This window comes from Festucalex cinctus, chromosome 21, assembly GCF_051991245.1.
Source record: "Festucalex cinctus isolate MCC-2025b chromosome 21, RoL_Fcin_1.0, whole genome shotgun sequence".
Lineage (NCBI taxonomy): Eukaryota > Metazoa > Chordata > Actinopteri > Syngnathiformes > Syngnathidae > Festucalex > Festucalex cinctus.
In genome coordinates, this window is record NC_135431.1 from 12,095,660 (window position 1) to 12,123,649 (window position 27,990).

At 39.9% G+C, this 27,990-nt stretch overlaps 1 protein-coding gene and 1 long non-coding RNA gene across 2 annotated transcripts in view; one reads left to right on the forward strand and one right to left on the reverse strand.

The window, feature by feature from the left end:
- The window catches only part of LOC144010473 (uncharacterized), a 158,414-nt gene that overhangs the window by 31,793 nt on the left and 98,631 nt on the right, over positions 1–27,990 (reverse strand). Inside the window, exon 8 of the long non-coding RNA XR_013281229.1 lies at positions 21,323–21,400. This is a non-coding gene — a long non-coding RNA (uncharacterized LOC144010473). The remainder of the gene's footprint in view (positions 1–21,322; positions 21,401–27,990) is intronic.
- syndig1l (synapse differentiation inducing 1-like) lies at positions 10–27,841 on the forward strand. Its single transcript, XM_077510805.1, has 4 exons — positions 10–417; positions 8,057–8,646; positions 21,560–21,697; positions 25,242–27,841. Exons 2-4 carry the CDS (start codon positions 8,143–8,145, stop codon positions 25,398–25,400), a joined length of 801 nt encoding a protein of 266 aa, XP_077366931.1. The 5' UTR covers positions 10–417; positions 8,057–8,142; the 3' UTR covers positions 25,401–27,841.

Sequence of the window (27,990 nt, forward strand, 5' to 3'; positions counted from 1 at the left end):
CGGTTAACCTCGTCCACGCATCCGAATGGCGAGTGAGAGTAAAGGCGCGCACGGGAGAGGGAGGACGCCGCCTCCTTCAGCTCCGCACCCACTGTCAACCGAAGGAGAACGCGACGGGGCGGACTCATCCTCTCTCTTCCGCGCCGAGATGTTTTTTAACAGGGCGCGATTTTGAAGGCGGTGTGAGAGAAAAGTGTTTCATGGGGGAAAGGAGAGCTTTGCTGGCGCACGGGAGAGAGTTTTACGCGGAGGTGGGGAGCGCGGCTGCCGCTCCGCCGCCGGGGCGCACGCACACCAGCTCGGCGGGACACGTCGCACGTTCATCGTTGTGGGAAAGTCACAGATTATGCGCTGGTCTCCAGGCTATGGCGTGATGAACGAGGCGGGTTTTGGATCTGGATTGCCGAGAACTCACAGGTAGGTGGTTTGCTGTTTGATTTGAAAGTCACTAAGCAGTGCAACGGTTCGCGTTCAAGAGAGAAAGAGTGAGAGGAGATGTGAGGAGATGTTGAATCAGGTGACGAGGAGATAAAAATATGTCTGATTGTGTACTTTTTATAGCAACCGGAAAAAAATGAAGTAAGGCACACCATCAAGACAATTTCTTGATTACCTCCACCAAGCATGAAAAGTGGATGATACTTCACATCTTACAAATTCACCTAACTATGTTTAACAGAAATATATCCACCTAAAGCTTCCAGTGGCAGGGATATATTCCACCAGATCATTCTAAGCTTTTCCCCGTGACAACAACAAGGCACTCTTAAGCCTCAAGCCCCATTGGACTTCAATGAATAAATAAATAAATAAATAAAATCCACCCCTCACTCTTCCATCTTTCTCTCTGTAGCATGCATGTACTCGCGGGAAACAACGAGACACTCTAAAGAGACCACAACAGTGGGCTATCCAAAGCGAAATGCTTTTTTGATGGATGGATGGACGTCTCCCTTAACGGATGCAAAAACAATGTTTCATAAACGATGTAGCCTGGTTGACATGAAAGTCGCCGTTCTACAAAGCCCCAAAACAAATCTGCGACATAATGACAGCCGACAAAACACACTCTCCATTGCGTTGCCTCAATCAATTGGCCATGAAGACAGGTCAGCCTCAGTGCTGGCTGGCGAGCAGCCTGTTATATTGACAGCAAGCCCACACTGAATTATTCAACATTTCCATCTCCACTCGAGGATTTACACATCAAGGAACACTTAAAATCATCCCACAGGGGGGCTTGCATGGGAGAGGCTTCCGGAAAGGTGTTATGTGGTATCGGGGTAGATGGGGAGTGGGGGTGATAACACCAGAGTGGTTTAAATTAAAAATAAAACAAAAAATGGATTGTGACATTTTACAAAGGTTGCAATATTATTTGCATAAGATGTTTCCTTGACACCAACTGCTACTTTCCTATTAGGCATGGCCTTGGCGCCATCTTGTGGTATCCTAGAAGGAGCCAAAGTAAAAAAAAAAAAAATCCAAGTATGTGAATTTGTAGCTCACTAACTGTGAATTGACGGCGTAGTAGACATCGGCGCCATTGACTGATTGCACTTCCGTGTGCTCAGCTCACGACCGCGCCTGGAATCTGCATCCTCCGCTCCGAGCCGCGGCGCACGGCCATCAATAACGAGCAGACGTCGGCTTTCATTATGCGCCGGCGCCGCGTTCAAAATTAAATCACAGAGAGATGAATTTGCCGGCGTCGAGCGGGATGGAGTGGCTTGATAAACATGGCCGACAGATAAGGCGCATTGGTATTCGGGTGCGACTCGTCACGCCGGCCCCGGGGGCCCCCCCCACTCCCCCGCTGATAATACTCAGCTTCGTGGGGGGAGAGGGTCAAAGGGTGGGTGGATGATTGGCGCTGGGAGCTGACTGACGGTCTGAAGAGTGCTGACGGATGGTGTAACCGTGACCCGGACTGATCCCGGATGCAAACAGGATGCTTGCTAATCTGCTAGCCACATGTCTGACACCTTTGTGACAGATTTTTTTGTTTTTTTTGTTTTTTGACACATTCAAATGGCGCTACAGGGGAAATTGTGGTTATGTACTGTCATCACTATGACTTGAATGAATCGATTCGGTGTAGTACTCAAAATTTAGAAAATTATTGGACTGTATTTTAATCACCATCAGTACTTTATCAATGATTGTGCCACTGTTATGTGGTACATTCATAACAACTTGTACGACATAAGTTATTGGATTCTGACAGCAGGGCACAATTCTTTTCAGCTCATACAGCATAGGAGGATGGGCAACTGGTGGCCCATGGGGCTGCATTAAATCCCGCCCCATAAAAAAAGTTGTATTTACATATTTATATATTTATTTATTTATATCAACCTAGAAAAATTCTACCCCAAAAGCCGATTAAGTCTAAATCTGCTTTCTAATAAAATATGAAGGAAAAAAATCCTGGAATAACCAGGGGAAAAAACATTTTCCCAAAAAAATATTGAAAAGAAAAAAGGTATTATATGCAAATTCACAGGTGCCTAATTCTATATAGATGTATATGTGTTGACTGTAGTTTTAAGATGTAATATCAACATTCCCCACTAGATGGCAGACATGGCTTAGTTTCACTTAAATATACAAATATACAATATGCACAGCCCTAATCATCTATTCGTGGATTTGATATGACATGAAGAACCAACTCAATTAAATTCTGAGTGAGTTTTGTTTGTGGCCTAATTGGGTTGCTGTTTAAAAAAAATTAAGTGGTGCATTTTAATCAATATAATGATCGTGCCACCGGGTTAATGCGGTGTAGTCAGTTGAACTTCAATCAGCGGATTTCCAAAAGGGTTTCTATCGAAATCAGTATTTCCGAAACAGCTCATTATGGTGCGCAGATTGTTGAATTTTCATTCCAGTGCATCCAAGTGGAGACTCTCAGTAAAGACACATTCTGCTGTTGCTCTCTCTTTCTCAGCTGTTTGTTATTCTGTCCGTAACACATACACCCACCCAGATATGTTTACTCAGTCTTGGGCTGGAATCACTCACAAGAAAATAGCAGTAAAATATGGCATCTTCAGTCTTGCTGAGATAGTATTAGTGAAAATCAATTTGTACAGGGTGGGCCAAAAGTAGCCATACACTTTTTAAATGAACTCGTTCATTTTTAATACAGGTATACAGGGAATGATAAATCCTTTGAGTCAAGAACAAAGACAATGGGTCCCTTTAAAAAGTCCAATCTTCTAACCTTTATGTCGCTTTTTCCTTAACCTTTTTGGAAATGTCACCGTGTCAAGGAGAGATGAGAAGGTACTTTGTCTCAACCAAACTGTAGAAAAAGGACAGCACTGCTTAAAATGAATTCCACTGCACTTAAAGAATCGACGTCATCGCACGACAGCAAGTTGTACTTTATCTTTTCTGTATTGCACCTGTATTGATTGGAATGTTAGTGTTCTAGTTATAGTTTGCTATTCTACATATGCCAGACAGGAATCTGATTAGTAAGTTTCATATTTGTCAATGCATTTTCTTACTCATTCACCGACTAATTGCACTGCTGCAGTAAAACCGCTAATTACTGCACCTGACAATAACCTCATATTTCTAATTCGGTAACAGGGAATGATTAATTAATGCGTCCTTTCCGGATTGTTAATAATTTAGTGGATTTTCATCAATATAAGGATGGGGTCACAGGGTCATGTGGAGTCGTCATGACAACGTCAAAGGGTAAATCTATCCATGGGTGCCAGTTTGCAAAAAAAGTCCAACAAAGTCTAACTATTTTAGACCCATCTAATTTAAGATCTAGAAAATGCACAGAAAGAGAGCAAAAAGGAACATTTTAAACAGAAAAAAAAAAGAAAAGCAATTTGGAGTAGTTAACCGTATAAAACAAGACAGACGGCGCTGTGTGTCTCCATGTTGGGGTCAGCGGTCGTTTTGGACCGGCGAAGCGGCACGCGGCAGTATGCTAAGCAGACAGCAAGCACCGGGTATATCTTCCTTCGGTTTCTCGCGCATTTCACATCCACTTTTACCCAAGAACTTGCATGAGTCGGCATCCCTGCAGCTATTTGCGGACCTGTGAGAGCGCGAGAACTGCAATGTCAGGAGGGAAGAGCAAGCAAGTGGGAGGAGTCCTGAGAGCTTTGTTGGCTGTTGGAGGCTGTTTTTCAGGAAAACTGCATGTGTGGGAATTGTGGTTTATTCATGGAGGTGAGGAGTGGAAAGCAGTGCAAAGGAAAGAGTGTGATATATCTTGTCATTTTTTTCTGCGCCAAAACACTTCATACAGTATTCATTATCATTCCTTCATTTTTCAACCGGTAATTCTCAAACACCTCAATCGATTTAAAACATTCCAACTTCAAACTGATTTCCTCATTTGAGACATGCAGGTGATCACACTACATTGCTTAGCCCATCTGTGCTGCAGGGAATTTGGTGTACTCAGTCATCGACTTTTGACTGTTGAGATGGTAGGTCGTGTGATTTCTTCGTTATTTTAATCGCTTCACATTAACTATGTCAAGTAAAAGAAAGTGGTTGGACGTATGTGCAATATGAATTCACATGTATAACGGAACAGTGGTGTTCCACAGGGCTCAATTCTGAGACCTCTGTTTTCATTGCATCTGCTGCCCCTGGGTTCCATCTTAAGAAAACAGCGGTGGTTTTAAAGATAGAGTTGTATTGCGCACAGGGAATTGGCGGGGTTCAGTACCTTCAACAAGGTTAAGAAGTGATTTAGCATCTTTCTTATGCCTACACGTCCCTACATACTACCCCTAGCAAAAAGTATGGAATCACCAGTCTTGGACGAGCACTCACTCAGACGTTTTATTCTGTAGATCAAACTCAGATAAAAAGCATGAAACAGCCGTAAGGTCATTCCAAAGTGCAACATCTTGGCTTTCAGAAACACTAAAAGAAATGAAGAAAAAAACAATGTGCTGGTCAGTAAATGTTACTTTTCTAGAGCAAGTGCAGGGAAATAAATATGGAATCACTCAATTCTGAGGAAAAAAAATATGGAATCACTCCATTTTGAGCAGAAAATAAGGACACACCCAGTCAATTTCCTTTGCTTAATTGGGCAGCTGCATCAAATTACATCTGCTCATTAGTCAGCAGTTTAAAAACTGCAGTTATCACACATTGGAGGGCTGCTGGACCAAGTGGATTGGCAAGAATCCTGGCTCCAACAAGGGAGATATCTCTTGAGACCAAAGACAGGATTTAGTGTTTCTGAAAGCCAAGATGTTGCACTTTGGAATGACCTTACGACTGTTTCATGCTTTTTAATCCGAGTTTGATCTACAGAATAAAACGTCTGAGTGAGTGCTCGTCCAAGACTGGTGATTCCATACTTTTTGCTAGGCGTTGTATTTGCATCACGAAAACATCCAATTAAAGTCTCTCTTTGCTGGAAGTGACAACAAGGCGCTCTAAACTGGCCAACCCACTAAGAAGCCTTGGTCCACTGGCTTTCAAGGTTTAACTCGCACTTCCAGCTTTATTCTTTTCTGAATAACATCCGGGCATTAATGGCCAACAAAGAGGCGCTCTAAAGTAGACTATGTGAAGAGAAGATGCATTTGCTGGGTGTAGACATAGGGGGAAAAAAAAAATCTCCCATTCAACATTTTCCCCTTTTTTCTTTGCAATGACTGCACAACATTTCAGTTCATCATCTGCTCTCCAGCATTAACACACAATTTCGACAGAAATCTAGCATGTGATGCAAATGTGACCTCTCTCTTGCTTGTCTAATGTCTAAGAAAAGCATACAGTATTTGATTGCAGCTAATAAGGCTCATTTGCACATGATTACAGGTAAACTATCAAACATTACTCACGGCCAATAAACACTGACAAGACTTGTTTGTACTCTTGCTGTCTCATTAAGCACGTAGAAAAAAAGCGCAGCGCCGGACGATTGGGGTCGGGACCCCCTGAATTAATCTGCATTTGGCATTTCTATTTCCATCGCACATTCATCAGATGAAGGTCAAGGGTGGCGTTTCAGATAGGGGGGAAGTTGAGGGGGGGTCGAATGGGGGCTGGGTGGTAACAGCTCGATTGTGTTTTGATTCTGGGCGCACTTAAGTGTGTTTTTCGGTGCCTCGTTTGTCATCCGATTGAGGTTGTTAACCCGCTGGCAGGAACTTGACCGGCAAATGTCCGGAATGAAAATTAAATGGGCTTGCATTTAATGACATATACAATAAATGGCAAGTAGATTGCAAAAAAAAAAAAAAAAAAAAAAAAGAGAGCAGCTAGCAATAATTATCTTTTTTTTTTTTTTTTTTTTTTTTTGTAAACAAGTAAAATACACGAAAAAGAAACTTGGTAATGAAACTAATAAAAAAGAAACTTAGTGACAAAAGTGGTACTCACTAAAGGTCATGTTCACTACACAATTGATGATTTTACTGTTTTACTGGGTATAAGTCACTTGTTAATTTTTTTATTAGAACATTAACAAAGACAGTTACGACTGCTAAAATATTCATAGAGACATGTTCAACTTTTTTTTTTCCCCCACAACAACCCTTTCAAAAAGTCACTTTTCTACTAATTTACTTGATAGGACATCTTACTGAATTGCATTATGAACTGTCAGGTTTTGTTGCGTTCAACCAATTTCTCACTAGAACCATGACTGACTGCTGTGGCAACCTTTTGACAGTTTAAAAAGATAGCCAGACATCAACGGCAACCTGTCAAGTTTTCCCATTCCGTCCCCGACTTGTCTCACATCCATTGTGATTTGGCCATATTAGTAATCAGCTTTACGACTCGTTAAGCACGAATGATTTTTATTTGTACTACTACTCAAGTCAAAAAGCACAAAGCGGAAAATCAGCATAAAAAGTTCTCACCTCAAACTGCTTTATAGCCACTTTTCGGCTTGTTTACCTGAATGTTTGAATCTCATTAACCGAAATTAATGGTCACCTAGTTTATGTGGAGACACTTTTTGGGCACACTTTCCAAAAAGTTCTCCCTAAATTATGTGCCACTAAAGATGATGCAATTTAAGCAAAAATGTCACCGTTCTCGATCCAATTCTTGGTTTAAAGCCAAGGAAAGGCAAGGCAAGGCAAGGCAAGTTTATTTGTATAGCACATTACATACACAAGGCAACTCAATGTGCTTTACACGAGGAAAGACAAGACATAAGCATCAAGAAACAGTAGTTAACATTCAGAGGAAGAAAAATAAATGAAAATAGGTTACAAACTAACAATCTTAAAACATTATTCAACAAACTTTAAAAAATTTAACATAAGGAAGTTTAAAATGATAATGATAAAAATAAAAATAAAAATAATAATTAAAAAAACACTTAATTAAAGCTGTTTAAAAGTCCCTAATCAAAGGTATAAGAAAAAAGCAAAGTTTTTAACCTGGATTTAAAAGCATTTACACTCGGGGCTGACTTCACTTCTGTTGGTAGCCTATTCCATCTGTGTGCAGCATAATAGCTAAATGCAGCTTCACCATGTTTGCTTCGAACTCTGGGTTCCACTAGTTGGCCCAAGTCTGTACAAGGAAAGTACTTTACAAAACAAAAATGCCACCAAAAATATGTACACTGAAATGCAGATCATAATTTGGAGGTGGAAGAGCATTTGATTGCCACGATACGTCACTGGCATAGATAAAGGAACAAAGATATATTACTTGAAGCAAGTAAAACATTCTCTACCGTTTCTCACGACACACCTGATAATCTCTCAATGTGCCACAGCACAGTAGTTGGGAGCCACTTCCATAATCTTATCTAAAAACGACCACGCATTGGAGCGAAAAATATCTTGCCGTGTGTCCAAAACAAACACACCATCCTGACAAGACTCATTTGGATCAATCGCTGTTGCTCTTCTGGGTGGCGTGTCAACATGTGTGTAAAACAAGGAGGCAAATTGAACCTAATTGAGTCCTCTTGCAAGGTGCAGCTCTTGACAACCTGCAAGTAAAACTAGACTCTCCGAAAGGTCTGTTTGAGACATAGACTCTAAAAACTCCCCTTCCTCTCCATTACTGTCTCCTCCCTCTGCAGATCTCCGAGTGCTGAATGCCGCTAGCGTCTCGAGTGCCCGTCAAGGAATCGCCTATCATTAAAAAGCCTTTTGCCCTTTTGTTGCTATGGAGAACCTCAGCGAGCTCCAGAATCCTTTGTTGGACAAAAATAGCAAGCACATGGTCAACGGGTATGGAGGAGACTTCCCCAACAACCAGTACCAGGAGAACATTATCAACTATTTTGGCGGCGAAAGCGGCGGTGGTGACAGCGGCGGAGGAAAGCCGGGCAGTGTGGTGAGCGGCGGGGGCGGCTACAGTAGCAACGGCAAGATGAAATCACAGCAGCTTTTGGACGCCACCTCGCTGCATTTGGCCGTGGAGGCCTTCTACAGGCCCAACTTCATCCTGTACAAGGAGGACAATGGCAGCATCAAGGCCAAGGAATACAAAAGCGAATGCTGCGAGACCACTTTCACAGAGAAGAAGGCCAAGGAGACGTCCAACTCGAGCGGCGGGGACGCGGCCGGCTCGGAGGAACCGCAGGCGAAGGTGCCAGAGGACGGCGAACACGTCAAAATCCAGACGGTTTCGTACGAGGTGGAGGAGGAAGAGTACGTCGAGTATGAGGTAAGGCCGCGACATACTATTCTGTAAAAACATCTTGAAAAAAACAAAAAAACAAAACATTTTCGCGTTTACAACATTAAAACGTTGAACCGAGAGGTAAGCCAGGATCGAGAAAAAAAAAAAAAATGGTTGGATTAAGGTAAGTGTGTTGCATTGTTTAGTGCTCTTGAACTGTCAACCAAGATAACATTTAGCATTAGTCGAAGTAATAACAACCACTAATCACCAGATTGACTAGCGACGTTCAAATTTTTACATGTGTGTGTGTGTTGTAAGGTCCCCTTCTGTTCTACACTTGTAGTTGCAAAGCGAACAAAAGTGAGACGCAGTGCTAACCGATATACCGGTTTGAACCTAGCTTAACAGCTCTTAATCTAGCGAATAAACATACAGTACACATTATAATCCTTTGCCTTATATATGAAAAGATTTTAAAATAGACCAGTTCATTTAACGGTACGACGGTACGACATTAAATATGTTCTCACATTTGTAACCTCCACCCAGGTTTTTTTTTGTTTGTTTTTTAATTTGGTGGTCTGTTTTTATTCAATTACTTTAATCAACATTTTTTATGTTAATTATGGATTAACCCTTTCTCAATTTTGTTGAATTTTCAAAGCAGCTATAATAAGAATGTAATAAAATTACTCATATCCGGTTACAAAATATTAATATTTCAAAAAAATAAAATAAGTCAGTAAAATGTTAAATATGGTGTGATTTCAACAAAATTAAATGCAGATCTGATCCAGATGGTCCATTTTGCAGCAATGTAAACTCAACCTCTCGATATGTCATCATTGTCTTTTTACATTTTAATCAAATATATTCACGTTGCGTTTGTAAACAGAACCGGGTTCGTATTCCTGCAGCACGTCCATGAACACACCAATAGAATCGCGCGTCTTCCCAACAACAAATCCCGCCAGATCTACTGACCTTGTCATCCATTTCCCGCAGCTGTAAATTCACATCCCCATAATTCTCCATTGCCGGCTCTACCCCGGGATATTAAGTGAAAACGCTGCATTAGCTGAACTGTTTTGGCACAGCCAATAGTGCAAAAACACTCCAAAGGATTTAGGGGATTGCAATGTGGGGATTGGCTGTCCAGTTCCACTGGTTGTCCTGCACGGCTGGATTTAAGATGAATGAGGTAATAAAAACATGTGGCTGGTGAAATAAAATAATCATAATGACAAACAGAGAAAAACTTGTCATTCATACATTCCTCCACTTCACAAATGAATAGGCAGATGAAAAAAAACATCATCAGAGGCCCGTTTTGCTGGATAGAAAGCGAAAAATACTCAGAGGGCCTCATTATGTAGTAGACTACCAATTCCACTGACTACTCGCCTCTAGTCTGGCACGAGAGAAGGAAGGAATCCCACAACTACTTAACAAGATTGTAGTATCCAGGACGTTTTTATTTTGGAACAAAAATCTGCATTAAAGAGTCTTTATTAGGGTCAGAGTACAAGGCCCGCTTAGGATTGCTGTGTCACTGAAAAGCTGCAGAAATAATTGGTCCGCCCATTCCTTGTCAGTGCTCTTTAAATAGAACAATCCGGCCAGTGTAATAGGCGCTACTACAGGTTAGCAACCTCTATTGCAAAGGGCTATTTACATTATTCACAAGTGTTCAAGATACAGCTATTTGTTTTGGAGTGACATCGCTAACTATTTACAGTAGTTTTACACAAGTGACACTGGCCTAATTAATTATTACACATAAATCCATATCATAAGCTTGCATCCCTAAATACTGAATATAGAATGAAATTGTCATTCAAAACAAATTAAAGTTGTTAGCAGTGCAAGTTATACAAGGAATTGGATGTCACTATTTTACACAGAACCTAAAGTCATGGTTTGTTTACAATAAATAAATTAATTACTTAATTAAATAATAAATAGAGAAAACAGTACAACATAAAGCAAAGACAAATGTGTTAGATATGACACACATTCAACTAGTGGTAAGACAAGCACATAATTTTTAATGTCCTAATAGCTTCATTAATTAAACATTCTGGGAACCAAAAAGGAAAGCTTTTTTTTTTTTTAAACAGTATATTTAGAGTTGTTATTCACAGGAATAAGGATCAAGCCAGCACATGATGGGTGAAAACCCATGTAGAAATATGGATTGAAGCTTATTGAAATGCATTGGGGAGAATATGCATTACTGAATATATTTAATTAACCGGTTGATTAATGGGTAATCTGTACTTTTTTGTGCACAAAAAACAAACAAAAAAAACAAACAAAAAACTGCATGGCCAAAAAAATCCATATCGGTAAGCTCCTACTCATGTAACAGATTGCAACAGAGATACAGAGACTGGAAGGCTCACAGAAAGGCCCACCAATAGATGTTCCTTGAAATTTATTGATCAATTTCAGTGATCAAACACCTGTTGAAAACTTTGCCATTCAGATTTTATGCTCCAACAGCCAAAATGTCCTTGCAAATACTTCTGTCCGCCCCCCTAATGTGATGAGTCAAGCATGTTTCCATCGCTTTCGTTTCACCACAAGCGGCAAACTGTCGACAACCAATTAAAAGGTGCTAACTAACGCATGCAAACGTGTTTAATGGTAACGTCAGCGTAATAAGGCTATCAAAGATTAGGTTTGACATGCTTGTTAGCGATTGTAGCTTCACGGCCTAAGTCCGTGCGCGCTCGTCCGTTTGATCCTCACGCTTTCCCCTCCATTAAAATTATCCGCCTTTTCCACCTGAATACAAAACAGGACTGGAGCCGGAGGAGGAAGCTGCATTCGGAGTTGACGGCCATCTGTTCCGCCTCCCCCGGTGCATGAAATCTGCATTTATCAGTGCACTTCGTATTTACTTGATGGTTGTGAGCATGTGGTCTTGCCACTCAGGCGCAATTTCAACACGAAAAAACACTTCTCAGATTTCATCACTGTAGCTTTTCGAGAAAACTATGTGTAAAATCAATACAGCTGAGTTTCAGAATAGATGTATTTTCCAGCCGGTATTGTACATCAAGGCAGGTGTGATTGGAAGGGCCATCCATATTCACTAGGGGGAGAAAGGCGCTTATGCCTTCATTAAATCTAAAATGTGGTCACGCCTCAGTTCAGCGCACACATATTGTTCGCCCTCTGAAGGGCCGGCAGCAGCCAGAGTCATAAATTCTCATGAAATCTTCCACAGGTATCCTTTCTCTCATTTAGCAGTAAACGACAATAACGATCGGATCATTTCAATGCGGCAATAAGCGCTGGCTTGTGCGATTGATTTGACCACTGGCTGTCCTCCGCTAACGGATGATATTTATCCCGTCGCACGCCATGTCGCTCCCGCCTATAAAAACCATAAGTGTCCCTCGGTGACTCCGGGAATGTAATAGCCTCGTGTCAAAATATACGACTGGGGCGGGAAAAAATGCAATTAAACCAAGTAGAATGTGGTGGAATAAAAAAACAAAAAAACAAAAAAAACAACAACCATTAGTCTTAACCTAGTCGCTACTCTTTGGAATATAAAGGGAAATATGTAGCGTCATTCTACTTTACGCTCTCCAGCTGTTGATAGATTGACCAAGCAGTCAGCTCTAACAGACAGGAGCTCTATGAAATATCACAGATGTTCCAATGGCAGCCTTGGGACGAAATCCAAACCATGGAAGAAGCATAAATTCCAAAGACAAACAGAAAAATAAGAATAATTATGACATGTTGCACCAATGAAGTTACCTAAAGGCTGAATGTCATCATCGAGCGGGACCTACAACCACAAACTGATTTTTTTTTTTTTTTTTTTTTTTTTTAAATCCTTTCTAATTTTATTCAATTGCATTTTGGGCATAATTTTCAGCAATTATTAGATTTTATTTATTTATTTATTTTTGTTTACAAATTTGTGTCACTTTTAAAACAATTGTTCGAAACATGTATCTTGATTGTCTTTATTTTTTGAGTACTTATCTAATTTATAAACTACACGTTTCCCATTTATATTCAATTATTTTGACTTTGTAGGCAACATTTGTCCACTGTTTATTATTTATTTAAATTTATTTTAAAATGTTTTTCAAGACAATTTTATAATGTTGAAGTGTAATATTCTCAATATTTATTTATTTACTGCGATTGGCTGGCAACCAGTCCAGGGTGTACCCCGCCTACTGCCCAAAGCCAGCTGAGATAGGCTCCAGCACCCCCCGCGACCCTATTGAGGAATAAGCGGTCGAGAAAATGGATGGATGGATGAATTTATTTATTTATTTTTCTTTATTTTCTTTATTTTTCCCTCAATATTTATTTTTTATTAATGCTTTTTAAAAAAATATGTATTATTCTTTAACTTCCATCCATTCATTTTCCAAACCACTAAATAAATTATATAGTATATTTGCTGTGTGTATGCCAGGCCAGTAGGTGGCAGCGTGATTACGAAACTGAATGATCGATATTGAGATATTATTAATTTTAGGGTGTCTATCTGCCTCAACCAGGTGATTTTGTTGATTCTGCTCTAAAGGACAACCAACCAAGTCAACCAGGTCGTTTCAACTCATTCAACTGCTTAGTATTGTCATTTGACACAGCAATAAACTGCTTAAAAAAAATCCCAGCTCATTCATGATGAAATGTGAATGGGTGACCTGTTATGCTATGCAAAAGAAAAAAGTGGCAAAAAAAAAAAAAAGGTGGCAAGTTCAAGTGAAAATGAAACCAGCGTGCCCTTGATGAGGTCTGATTATTTATCGAGAATTAATGAAATTGTCTGGAATTCATTATTGCACATTTTTGAATGCAGTTAACATTTTCGACCACGCCAAGACGAGACTGATGAGATGGATGGAACTGAAGAGTTGTCTGGATCTTTGATCACATGACCGAGCGGTCAAATCACTCAGAAAAAATACAAATCAGTCCTGCAGACCTCAATTTGATTTGAATTTCTCATCATCCATTCATCTAATTTGGATGCGGTGGGCAATCACCGGCGAAATCTCGGCCTTTTCCAAACACTTGCTATCAGCTCCCTCCCAGATGGATGCGTGCAACAAATCATGTGCCGCGCGGCTAAATGTTTAATTTACAAGCTGATACGCTTGCTTTTGCAATCAGCGGCGAACAAAATTCCCCGCAGGCCTTCGCTATTTTTGCGCCACCAAATGCAGCTAATTATATCCTTCCCATTACGGGCGATAGGCAGCGTCTAATCACATTTTGGCAAATTACGCTTACTCAGCTCAGTCATTTGGGCTGCCACAATCACTGCGCTGTGATCTCTCAACAAGAAATGTGTTTGTTTGTTGGGATTGTTTGATGCTCTGTTTTTGACTGTGCGCAGAGGGGGGGTGTTGATTGCGTCTTGCATGAAAATGATGTGAACACTGCGGGTTTCACTAATATGTCCTCTTTTTTTTCATTGCAACTCATTGGTATCATGCTAGCTTTGATATTTTTTTCAAAACACAGAATAGTTGCCATTTCTTACTTGGCCAGATATCCTGGAGTAGGATGACTATTTTTACCCGTCTTTTTTTTTTTTTTTCCCACAACACGCTGCTCTACTGCTGCTTATCATTATCACATCCCAAATTGGGCAGTTATCAGCCTGCAGAATCACAGTCAAAAAGCCTTTTTTCCTGTCATGCTAAAAGATGGTGAAGGGAAAATGAGGCACTTGAGTTATTGAAGACAACAAAACAATTGGCAAAAGACGAGACAGGGTAGATAATTGAAATGCCATGTCTTGTTGATTTAACGACTTGACGTAGTCAAACTATAAACACAAAGACAAGACGCTAAAATTAAAATGGATTTGACTGTGTAGAGGCGTGGCAGACGGTCTAAGGAAGAATGAATTGGTTGTATTTTTGAAAGGATCTAGATTAGGGATGAGCCACAAATTTTCATTAGCACTACTGGGGGGCCACATTGGACCACACACTCCCAAAAACAGATGTGCGACAAACATGTCACTCCAAACAAAAAATAACCACAGATCGATTTTTCATAAATATTCCCATTCAAGGACTGCACAACACTGCAAAACAGCAAACCAACCCGACATGACGTGCAAGAACTCATTTTGCCCACGTTTTCGCAAAAATCAACTCACTTCAAGATCGTAATATTATTTGATATTTTGACCCTAAAATTAGAATCACTCAACTGTATTACCAAGTACAGTGTATGGTAGTAAAGTTCATCCCCTTTTGGAGGACACACATTTTGTGACTCCTCATTAGGGCAAAAATCAAATAATCAATATTGAATAATTTTTAATTTTCTAGCCTGATATTGATCCATAAAACCATGAATCGATTATTTTAATATCTCTTTCCCCATAAATTCTTAAGAAAATAGAATTTTAAAGGCCAAAAGTTTTTTTTTTTGCGTCTTTCGGTTATCTTGAAATTTAGTGTTCACAGTAATTTAAAAGTATTTTCTTACATTTCTGAAAGACCTGACTTATTGCACTTTAAGACAATTCAGAATCTTTTTAATATCAAAATCGATTAAGGAAAGTCGAACTGTCAACGGTTCTTGAGATCGGTGGTGTGGCTCATGGCTGTTAGCATCTATCAGCAAACTAAGTAGATGGATTTGCAATTAAATTTAGTAAACATAATCTGATTCCTATTTTACCTGAAAATCACAATTTTCAGATGTGCAATATGGAAAACACTACTAGGCATTCTATTTATCGTATATTCCATGTATTTTTTTGCCATGCCATTGTGTATAAATTGCCTACTATAACACAGGTAAATAAAGTCATACCAATAAATATTTGTCTCGGTCATAACAATCAAAAGAAAAACAGTAAGTACAGATGTTTGTACTTAACCTCGAAACTCGAACCTCAATAACGTCCACCAGGCAGAGGCTAAGAAGCACTGTATTTGTTTACAAGGTGTAGCGAAATCTCAAGGTAGTTACACTTCCTGTCCCTTACCTAATAAGTTCCTCTGCCCCGTTGAGAATTCTCCAAATACAAGTAGCAACGAATGTGCAAGCATGCCTCGTACATCACGACCAAGCTCTTATCCCCGTCTCAAGGACTTTTATTAGCGGCACGCTGAAGCCACTCCCCTTTGGGAAGTGGCCTGTCACACCGCCTTGGAATTATTAAGTCTTAAGACAAGCACCCTGCTCACCTCTGGAGCCTTGGGCTCCTGCACCGGTATAAATTAACCATCTGGAGCAGGTGCGGCGACGCAGAAGGCCGTGCGCGCATGTCGGGACTCGGGTGGCGACGGGAGAGGAGACCACCCGCCGGTGCGTGTTATGCATAAGCGGAACATGCGGCGCCATTTGCGGAGCCCTAATGACTCGACGACGTGAGCAGTCGACTCTCTTTTAGGTCATTTTTCAAAAAGTGTTGAAAGATTGCTGTCGCTTCTCATGAGGATGTGCTGAAATTTCGACTCTACTGCATATTTAATCAATTGCTAAATCACCTTGCATGGCAATTTCTCATTAACGTTACTCTTTCATTCAGCCACGTAATTGAATTCCTGTTGGCGGAGAAGTCGTTAGTTTCTTTCGTTTCTACTCCGGTGCATGCAATGCGATTCATTTGTGTAATTTCTAACACCGACTTGTGAGTTAGAAGACCGGTTCAAAGCCAGCGCGAGCTTTAATTGCATTCAGATTTGTTTGTCTTTTCATTCGCGCTGTTGCGCCCGCAGACAACTACAGCACAGCATGCAGGTTTCATGAACAATATGTAATGCGTTCTCTTTTACTCCATAGAAGCCTTAGTAATTCAAATCATTTATAATGGCATGATTTATGTTTAGGTGGGTTTTAATTTATGCACATTTTTGTATATTTGTGTGTGTGTAAAAATCAATATATTAAATAGTGTTGTTCCGATACCGATATTAGTATCGGCAGAGGCGCCGATACTGCATTAAAATAGTGGTATCGGTACCGGTGACTACTCACAAGTAACATGCCGATACCATTAATTCCAAAGCTAATATAGGATTTTGGATGCAGCATCTTGTATCTTGCTCGTGCACGACATTCACTCATATGTGACATGCTCACTGCATGCCGATCTAAGATATCCTATTGGCCCTTGAATGCTCTGAACCAATGGCAGGACAGCTTTTTCATGTTGAGGAAAAAAAAAACCTTAGGTATGGTATCGGTATCGGCCGATACTGAAAAGCTGGGTATCGAAATCGGTATCGGGGGCCAAAAAACTGTATCAGAACAACACTAATATTAAACATTGCTATGTCTTCTTTTTCTGGTTTATATAAAATTACTAAAAATAGATTGTGTTCAATGGGGAAAAAAATATTTACCCAAACATTTAAAAAATATATATCATTTGAGAGCTGGAATTTTAATGCCATAATACAATATATCAAAATAATCCTTTTTGTTCTGTATCAATTTGTAAAATGTTTCATCTACTGCATATGCTTTAATCCTGAACCATACCGCCAACCTGCCAGATGGGCTCAAGGCCACCATGATGACCCGCCATGTACGTTTAGCAATCATAAATAAGTGTATGTACAAATGAAAGGACATTTCTTGAAGAAAAACAGGCCAACCTCTTTGCACAACTGTCTGAGGAGGATCCATTAGCTCTTTGTTACCTGTCAGGCAATTGCCTCATGTTGACAGGATTTACACCCTGAGTGATTCATCCGAGCGCAGCCTTCAGCAGCCTGCATATAACCATTGCTCCGCTCACTGGTTCAACATCTGGCCTACACCATTCTGCTCAAAATGCAGACTTTGAATGGAAGGGTTGTTCTTTTTGGCCACTGGTAATTGGCCCACAGGAAGGCTTGGCGGAGGGATTGGTGGCCCGTTGTGACGAGATCTCTGCAAAAGTTTACGTGATGGCTCAGATAATGCGATTCCTGCAGCTCCCACTGCACAAATGGCTTATGGACAACTCACCAGCTCAATCTTTATGCCAGTTAATCTAAAGCAACAACACCAATATCCCAGCATGCCTTGTGTTCTCATTGTTAGACTGATTTTTATGGCACACACACAGTCAATTCCCATCATGCTGTACGAAACTAACAGGAAAAAGCATACAAAATAAGCCACTGTCCATGATTTGATGATTTGATGACAAAAATGGCAGAATTTTGTCTATTCTTTTCCATGAGTACACGATTTAGCTTGGCAGGGTGTCGCCATTTGCTCCAATCTTTTTTTTTTTTTTTTTTAACTAATAACACACTTGTTTTCTTCTCCTCAGCTCTATTTTGAGAGTCCATTAATCCGGTGTCTGTGCAACCATTAGCGGGGCAGGTGGGCAAAACTTGGCCGCCCACACGCTAATCCCGACATCAATCAAGGAAGCAGGCCGTGCTATTACAATTAAATTGTTTCACTCCCACAAAGTACGGACGGCCACGCAAAGACAGTCACACAGTTGAGGACAATAAGCTTTGAATATCAAGTGACTCACAGAGAGACGAGCTTCTTAGAGAAAATGAGGCGCCTTGTTTTATTTGATTATAAGGGAGAAAGTAGTCTCAACTCCTAGAAAAACATTTGATGACTTTGAGGTATATTGGTCTGCAAGTAAAAGATTTTGCTAGTACGTTTGTCATTTTGACATTGACATTTCTGATTGGATTTTTTTTCTGGATTTTTCTGAATTGGTGTTCATACTACAAGTTTCGTTCTGTGCTGGCACAAGTGTAAATTAGATTGACAAAGTGAATTCAGAGATTTGTTTCACACATTATACATGTATTTTATGTAATTTGATGTTGTGAATTGTTGAGATACAGTGTAAAACTGACCACTTCAGTTATACAGATTTTTTTGGGTGTGTCAAAAGGCGCTGAAGCGCCTTCATTAACTCATTCAATACCGGCCCAGTAAAATGTATTTTTGACGTCAATATCCGTCAATGGCAGTAAACGAGTTTTAATGAGCAGTAAGTGAGCAGTTAGCTAACAAAGTATGCCCACAGCCCAAAATGTATCTTCCCTTCGAAATGTCTGCTGGCGGGGCCATTTTAGAGCATCTCGTGGCAGCATGGAAATGCGTTGTGCAGACCGTTGCTGTCCAAAAGAGCTGAAAGGGCTCAGAACATCCCTTTAAAATAATTACAACCTCTGTTACATTTGTTTTTCTCGTTGCCATTTTTATCTTCAAGACAATTCCCACAGTGGCGAGAGGACATGAAATAAATATTCACATTTATTAGAGCGCAGAAAACATGCCAGGACTAAAGGAAATAAAGGGATTACATTGCCTCATATTGCTCAAATGAAAGAAATCTTAAGGATGCTACACCCCACCGCAGTTCAGAATTCTCTTTGGGTATAAAAATACATCATTAAACCTGTTTTTTTCCCCTCATTTATTTCTCATGTTCCACCCTTGTGCTGGATCATCCTTCAAACGGGATGATGTGTGCACGCTGCAGCTTAATGTGTCCTTAATCTCTGATGTCTTTTCATTACGCAACACGTCTTGGCTTTGTAGCGGGGAAAGTTATTGACGCTAACGTGTATTAATATATAGGGAGAGCATGTTAAAAAAAAAAAAAAAAAAAAAAAAAAACAGACTTGCGAACTCATTGCACCAAGAGCTTGATTCAAAGCGTACATTCAAGCATGACGTCTTTTGTCGTTGGGCTGACAAAATGTCGGCATCTCCATCTCCGAAAGCTAATGAGAAACTAATGAAGCGAGACACAAAGTCCATGAATACGCGCGTTCATATTACGCACAAGCAGGCAGAGACTCATCTGCCTTTCCCATTGTCTGAATGCATATTCTTTCCACTCCCACTCCAACTTGAGCTGCCTGTTGCCATGCTCCCGTTCTGACAAGGATGCAGTGCCTCGTCAGCTATCACACCCTCATAAAGCGTACGAGCTGATGAGCACACTTGTTACTGATCTGCACAAAGGAATGCAAAACAAAAGCTGAAACAATGAATTGAGCTGGCGTTTATTCAACTCACAGCCAAAGAAACGTGTACAACAAGAATATACAACGCAATAATCAATTGAACGACCTAGTAAAATGTGGTGTTTGAATTTAAGATGGAAGTGCACAACTAATGGGGTTTTGTTAACCTGGTAGGCAAAATGCACTTCTTAAAAATTTTCAGCAATACCTTGACCAGTGCGCCAGCTGAGTCGATTATTTTTTTTTTGATACACTACAGATACATAAGCTAAATTCAAAAATCAAGATATTAAAGTATAACATACTTTTCACTAGGGGTGTTAAAAAAAATCGATTCAGCGATATATCGCGATACTACATCGCACGATTCTCGAATCGATTCAATTAAAAAAAATCTTTTTTTTTTTTTTTTTTTTTTTTTTTTTTTTTTTTTTTTTTTTTTTTTTTAAGAGAGCTCAGAATTGTTCATTCGGTAGTCTTACCGATTCAACGTCTTATCATCATTGCCTTTTTTTTTTTTTTTTTTTTTTTTTGTGTGTGAATCGATTTTTAAACTTCCATTTTTAATGGAAAAATATTCAACAAAACGTCTGACTTCGGGTTAGGATTCACACCTTGAGCATGGAAGAATGTTATATGAACGGAACATTAAGCCTTAATATTTTATTTTAATGCTGTTCAAACATGAAACAGATTACAACCTCTATAAGACTGAAATTTCAGATAAATAAATAATACATTTTCATATAAATCTTACACTCTACAAGCTTACTGATTAGTATTTTCTAAATTTGAATGAAAAAAAATTGCAACAATCGACTTATAAATTCGTATCGGGATTAATCGGTATCGAATCGAATCGTGACCTGTGAATCGTGATACGAATCGAATCGTCAGGTACTAGGCAATTCACACCCCTACTTTTCACTTTCTTTTTCCAACTTCACAGGAATTAGCCAATTTTGAGAAGGCTGTCATGTCATGATGTGAGCCACTGCTCACTTTGTCTGTTTCAACTGTGGAATGGCTTTCGTTACCATGACAACTTGCTGTGGGAGCTAGCTGCTTAGCTTTTTTACTTTTGACATGTTTCTTTGTTGTCTATATGTCACCTCAAAATTCAGATTCAGTTTACTTTGTTCATCCCTAAAAGGGCAAATCCCCCAATTACAAGCCGCCCAAGAAACATGAAAACAACAATGACCATCAAAGGAAGATAGAACAGGAAGCCTGGAGATTCTCAGACGGGACAAAAAGAGAGAAACATAAGGAAGAGGAAGGTGGGAAAAAAAAAGAAAAAGATAAATGCTACCCCTTTAAAAGGGGTCCACAGTATGAACCCGGAAAAAAAAAATCCTCAACTCATAAAGCCCCAAAATAAGACATTACAACAGAACTCCAAGACTTGAACATGTGGGCGGGGTGAAAGGGGTGGAGAAGGGGGTGGCGCGACAACCCAGACACCCTGGTCCAGCAGCCACAGCCTTTTCAAGGCTAACACATCAATACCACATCTAGGCCATCACAGGGGGACTAATGTTTTGGGAGAGCCAACGAAAGCGGTGATAACAGAGCTATTATGAATCTTCACATAGCCTAGCTGTCAGGTCATTGGCGGAGAAACGCCATGTGTATGCAGTATTATGTAAATGAGCCGTTACATCATCATGCCGAAAAATTCGAATGCCTTTCAGAGACTTGATTACTTGGATGCAATTGATACAAGTCAAAAGAAGGGTGGTAATGCAAAAAGAGTAGCTTACCATGCTAACAGGCAGGTAACAGGTGGGCTGGAGTGTGGCTGACGCAGGAAGTGATCATACTTGCCCACGAGGAACTGCCTGACAAAAACAAAAAAACAAAAACAAAAACAGGAAGTTGTAAAAGTCATACGAAAGAACAAAATGTTTCCGAAAGATTCGTTCTCATGATCATCACATATTCAGACATCTTAAAAAAAAAAAAAAAGTATTATAAATGATTTATTATGTCCTGTACAGACAGACTGCTCCAGCGACAGCGAGAGCGAGGACAATTTCATCGTGGTGCCGCCGCGGGACCACCTGGGCTTGGCCATCTTCTCCATGCTCTGCTGCTTCTGGCCTCTGGGAATCGCAGCATTTTACTTCTCGCAGGGGGTGAGAGCACAGCTCAGCACACACACACGCTGTCCATAACACATTAGTGCTGCTACTACTACTATGTCCATTTCCAGAAGAGGCTGTATATTCCCCTGAAATGATCCCAAACCCTTGAAAACAGGTTAACGCACTCATGGTCCTCACCAGTGAGATACAGGTTTTGTTGGTACAAGGTACAACCAAAGGAAGAAAGGAAAGAAGTGATTGCACTCTTGTTGCCAATGCCCCATTAAAGCTTTATGCAGCCGAACAAACACACGCTTGTGCAGTCAAGACAATCACTCTTAAAACTGTGACAACAATCACGCACTCGAATATTAAAACACAATCAAGGGAAAATTAATGCAATGAATGAAATAATGAAAGAAGTGGATGTAAAGAAATAATTAGTCGGGTAAATAATACAATTCCCATTTGAGTAATCTTTACACAGTCCCAAGTGAACCACTGTTGTTGTTGGCTATGTACGGCAAGGTTATTTGGGGTGTATTAAAAGCTATATATGGCTTAACAATCACACGCTTGTGGACTCAAATCAATCATCTTCAATGCTTAGTGTGGCATACAATCACACGTTTGCGTATTAAACACAAGGGCATTATTGGATCCCTTGAAAGGTGCTACGCACATAAATCCAATATATTATTTTCATTATTATGCATGGCATAATCACACACTCATGTATGTGGCCTTGTAAATCCCGAGGCTGGAACATAAGACATTTATTGAAATCATGAAATTCATAAAGATAAATTCCGTGCAGCGAATAATAAATGAAGCTAATGTAAATAAGTAAATAATAATGCAAGTCCCATGACAGTAATCTTCACTAATGATAATTTAACAGATTTCATTTGAATTTTCCCCATGTCAAAACAAGCACCATAAGTGTAAAAAGTCGGTGATAGCTTGCACAAATACGACTAAAATAGCTACACAATCCAGGATGAGGTCTTTCGTCAAAACAGTCTGACAAAGAACTGATTTGCCACTACTGTGGCTGCTAATCAATAATTGTCACCCACTTTGTGCATCAATTTTTTTAAAGCCACTCAAAATCACAAAGAGACAGTGTGTGTATTTACATGAAAAGAACCTAGGAGCTGTGAATTTTCATAAAGAGTCAGCGTATTTAAGTCGAAGTCGGAGCTGAGATGAAGGCGCTCAGTGAATTATCTTGTCAGCGGCTAATTCCATCCTTCTAGGCTAATTATGTGGAAGTGATGGCTGTGTTTTAGACATGGACGCTCCCCCGCCGCCCCTTCCGAGGTGCAGTCCGGAGGAGTGGGCTTCATTTTACAGCTTGATATCATACTTCGCTGCTCCTCATTTTTTTTGGACAGAAGAAAATTAATTCTGAAGATGTATGTTGAGCTTGATTGTTAGCCGTACACCATTCGAAATGACGTATTATTACTCTCTGTCAAGGCTGTTTTTTCTTAGGAGATCAAAAATCCCAGATGTCTCTCTGCCACAGACAACTTTCAAGTGATCTTCAAACCTCGTGGGGATTATTTAAGGATGAAACAAACTGATTGGTTTTGATAGATGAAGGTGAAATAAAGGTCAAACTTAAAATTAATACATGTAGCCGCACAGCTGGTCAAATCTCCAACCCGTGGAAATTTCAGGAAGTCAGTCAAAACAAACCATGTGGAGTAGTTGACATTTAAATTCTAATTTGGAGTTATAATCGACCACTCAAAATTTAAGAATCATCTCATGCTAAAAGACAGCAGCTACAAGATGGCGACGGTGTCTAAAAAGATCATTAGGCTACTTGTCACCATGTGATCGCCATTGTCAAAGCCTCAAGGATTTTCCGAACAAGACAATATCCCAATGCCAAAGTAAGAACCCCGTCGTCTTTGGAAGCCATCAACACAATTGTAACATTTCATTCCGATCATTTGCCTTCAGCGCATTTTGCATACAGCTCCCACCCTCAAAAGATTCCTCTGAGGAACGGCAGAGCATTCTCCGCGAGGACAAAAAGACAAGTTAGCGAGCGTAATAAGGTTTGCGGATGACAAATCAATAGCGTCTTTGTCTCATCGGAAGGTCACCGAACACGGAGTATTACGTGCGAGCTAGCTGCTAAAGCAAAGAAAAAGAAAAAAGAGAAAAACACAAACGCCTGAATATTTAAACCTTTACAGAGGAAATATGGCGTTGTGCATTTGATTAGTGAGCAGAGCTGACTGCTATTATTGCCACTCATGGTGTGACTGTTGTTTGGAGATGCTGATGGGTGTTGCAAGTCACAGAGAGGCTGTACAGATCTCTCTCATGATTATGCAAATCAACACCTGACACTTATCGCCCACCCCCTTTCAAGTTATCTTGCAATAGCCTCATGACAATACATGAAAACATACGAGATAATTAATTTGAAACAGTATATCAGCATTTGCTTGATAAAGGTGGAGCTGCAAAGTGGCGACTGAAAGTTAGCTCAACACTAAGACGCATAGCTTAGCTTTTTATCCTGGGAAGGCACATTTAACATTGTTTACATAACGTTACAAAAAAAAAAAAAAAAAAAAAAAAAAAAAAAGACTAATAATACAGAATACAGTAGTTCACCCGTGTTATTCAAAACCAGGTACTATCGGCAACTTGAGTTTTGAGTACCTGCTGGAGGCTACAAGTAAAAAAGAACAGGCATGCTAACGTTTGCGTAGCATGTTGTCATAGTAAGAACACAAACAGGATAAAGAATTCAACAGTTTTTGCATCATGATCAATTCAAGGCGCTCCTTCTGGTGTATGACTTGTCCACCGGGTACCAGTATAACAAACATCTGAATATAAACAACGTTATATAGACGGCCACAACTGCTTAGTATGCTGGAGTTTTTTTGTTTGTTTTTTTGTTTTTGTTTTTACAGAGGATAAAAAATAGGTGCCTGTGAGTATTGTTATATTATCTGTCTACATGTATTGCTGCATTAAACTTATCACATTGATACTATTCGTTAGCCTATCTATTGCATTTCCTATGTTAGCATTAAGCTAAGTTACATGATTGTTTTAAATACACAATGTGAAAAACTATGTTTAGTTTTACTTTATATTGAGTTTTATAAAGGGAAACCATAATTACAATCCGGCACACAGTGAAAAGGTGTTGTTTGTTAACATCTTGTTCAGATCGAACTGTTCAATGCAGAGTCTCGTGCGCATTTGTTTACCCTTGTCAAAATGCTGGTAGTTCTGGCTTGCTTCTATATTTGGGCGAGGTTGTCAATGCCTGTCCCTGAGTTTTCAAATGATGTTAATTTGCCATTTATCATTTGACGGTGCATATTAGCACAACCCGCAGTCCTTGACATTTTCCTACTAATTGCCACCTCGTAGCATGGCCACCGCGCACGCCAAAGAGCTTCTTCTAGCTTCATCTGTCAAGAGGCGCGTCCTCCAACTTTCATCAGCACTTGTGCTGAATCAACAGTCAGCTTGCGTCAATACTAAACCCTCTGACCTGTAGGCTGATGTTTATTTTCCTTCATTTCTGGTCTGTCTTTGCTCTTTTTTCCAGACCACCAAGGCGGTGCACAAAGGCGACTTCCCGCTGGCAAACATTGCCTCCCGACGTGCTTTGTTCCTGGCCGCCCTCTCCATCACCATTGGCACTGGCGTCTACGTGGGGGTGGTGGTGGCGCTCATCGCCTACCTTTCAAAACCAGGACACATATAGCGGATGCTCGTATCTGCCGGGAAGAGAAGAGCTGCCTGCTAATTTAGAGGAACGTTCTTTGGTGGCTGTACAGTTTTCCCCGCCACCCTCATTTCTTTTCCCCGAAGATTCCCCGTCAGCCAGAATTAGCACAGGGGCAGGAAAGGGGGCAGGCTGGAAGGTGCGGTGAATGCGAGGAAAAGTTTAGAGGATTTTTTTCCTCATTGGTGGCCCAATTTGCGTCATATTGAGGTTATCCTCCGTTGAACTGGTTGTCTTATTGGCTAAGGAGGGAAGACAAAGCTAACCTAGGAGTCATCGCAACCACAAACCACATTTTTGAGCCTGCCTGGATCCTAAAAGAACTTTCAAGAAACACCAGGACTGATAACAGCATCATTACGAATGCATAAAACATGACGTAGCTTTTACTTGATCCCCGGGAAGATGTCACTACCCTTGCGTCAAAGTCCCTAAAATACAATTGTCTCACGCCAGATGTTGTTTGCCTACAATCCAAATGTGCTTTTGCTTTTGTTTTTCCCACACCAAAATCTGTGATATAGCGGGGGTTGACCGTGTTTTATGAGATTTGGCACATCCCCAGATTTTGCCCACAGGTAACCGCCCACCCAGTCACTGTCTTGTTCGGAATGCTTCTTTTTGGCTCCAAAAAGTTGTTTATCAGGAAAAAAAATAAAAAATAAATCCTGGAAGCCAAGAAGCAAGTTTGGTAGGCTACGGAAGTTATAAATCAGGCAGAATTGTGTACACGCTCTGACAGCATCAGACTGAGTAGGCGATCAATTCGGCGTGTTCTGCCAGCAGCTCTCCGCCCATAACATGATTGATTGATTTTTTATTATTATTATTTTTTTTTTTGGAGGGGTGGTTATTTAAATAAATAAATAAATAAATCTTAAATTAAAATTGATCATTCCGTAACGGAGGGCCAGCAAATTAATTCCCTCCCCCTCCATTTAAGGAACAAGCAACATTCTGTGACAACAAATAGTGGATAAAAAAGAAATGTATGTAAAAAAAAGGTTGATTAATCACCAGGTGACTATTTTTAATTGCGAATTCAAGCTGTGAAAGCACAAGAGGAGACATTCTGCTTAGCTCCCCTGCATCAGTCATAGCTGACATTTATGGAGCACAATTAGCTCCGTCTAATGGCCTCTTTTTCTTTTTTTTTTTCCCTTCCTTCTCCTCCAAGGGATTGTGTACTCTCCGGAGCGTGGCCCTAAAATAGCACAAGCACATTCATTTCAATAATAGGCCGTGCCGTCAGTGGAGAGTAAACGATCTGCTAAAGAAGTCAGCGGTCACCACCAGGGAAAGCTTGGATGCTAGTTTGGACGCTCCTCGGTGTTGACATGGTTGATTTTGGAACCCTGACGTGCATTGTGGGCCTTTCCGAGATGCCGATTTATATGTTGTATATGTTTAACAAAATGGTGGACAAAGTATGGTTTTTTAATCTGGCCCACAGAGCATTTACATTATCAAGAGTCAATTAAAGCTTTAGCTTAGCTTGATTAAAAACTACTTTTTTTGTCATAATTACAGTTAAAAGTCATTATGACGTGACAGTAGTATGATGAATATGATCTGTGAAAGAAAAAAACAAATCAGATATCATTGGGCCTATCTTGTGCCTCTAATATGCAATGAACCACTGCGTCTGAGGAAAAACAACAAATCAGATAAAAAAGGGTGTGACTTCTGTGGTGTGAATCATTTGTTCCACACTTGCAGGCCACACACTGATCTATTACCCCAACTTTTTTTTAACAGATATGACAAAAAAAATTCCTCCCCAAAACTGGTTAATTAAGATATTTATTTATTTATTTATTTTCTCATTGAATCGTTGCTTAATTAATTTAATGTAAATAAAGGGAAAAAATATTAGAATAATTAAAAAAAATACCTACAGGGTATCCATAAAGTGACTTTATAATTAAATAAATAAATAATAATTGAAAAACAAAAACCCCTCAAAAAATGGTATATTTGTGGGTGTACCCTTTATGGACACCCTACATACATTTAACAATTTTGTTTAATTTTATTATACAATTGGTAAATGAATTACATTAATAAGGGGTTATTTTATTACTTAAAAACAACTGTTTCATTATTTTACAACTATTCCTCAGATACAGTAACTTTTTTTTTTTTTTTTGTTAACCTTATCTATGAATGACTCCCAACCATGTGTCTGTTTTAAAAATCAAATGTGGCCTTGAGCACACCCCTGGTTTAACCTCACAACCATTGACCACATGCTTTGTGTTGTGTTGTTTTGGCAACTGCTTTTGTGCAATGAGTGGATGAGCACCTGAATGAATAATGTGTGTGTGCGTGTGCGTGTGCATAGGCGGCGTGTACATAACAAAAAAACAAAAGACATGTTGAAATGTAATGAGAAATAAATGGCAAAATGAAGGGCCTTTCTCGGAAAAAAAAAAAATTCTCTATGTGTGTTTCTTATTAATTCCACGCAACTCAGTCATTGAGATGCATGCGGCATTCTTAGAGCGACAGCGAGCAGTGACTCACCGAGTGTGGGCGGGTTTGCTCATCACGAGCGTACATATACACA

Bases quoted from the DNA above. Each gene is read 5' to 3' on its own strand.
- syndig1l (XM_077510805.1), top strand. From the start codon at position 8,143: ATGGAGAACCTCAGCGAGCTCCAGAATCCTTTGTTGGACAAAAATAGC. The intron at 8,647-21,559 runs GTAAGGCCGCGA...TGTCCTGTACAG, and splicing joins AAGAGTACGTCGAGTATGAG to ACAGACTGCTCCAGCGACAG. The intron at 21,698-25,241 runs GTGAGAGCACAG...TCTTTTTTCCAG, and splicing joins CATTTTACTTCTCGCAGGGG to ACCACCAAGGCGGTGCACAA.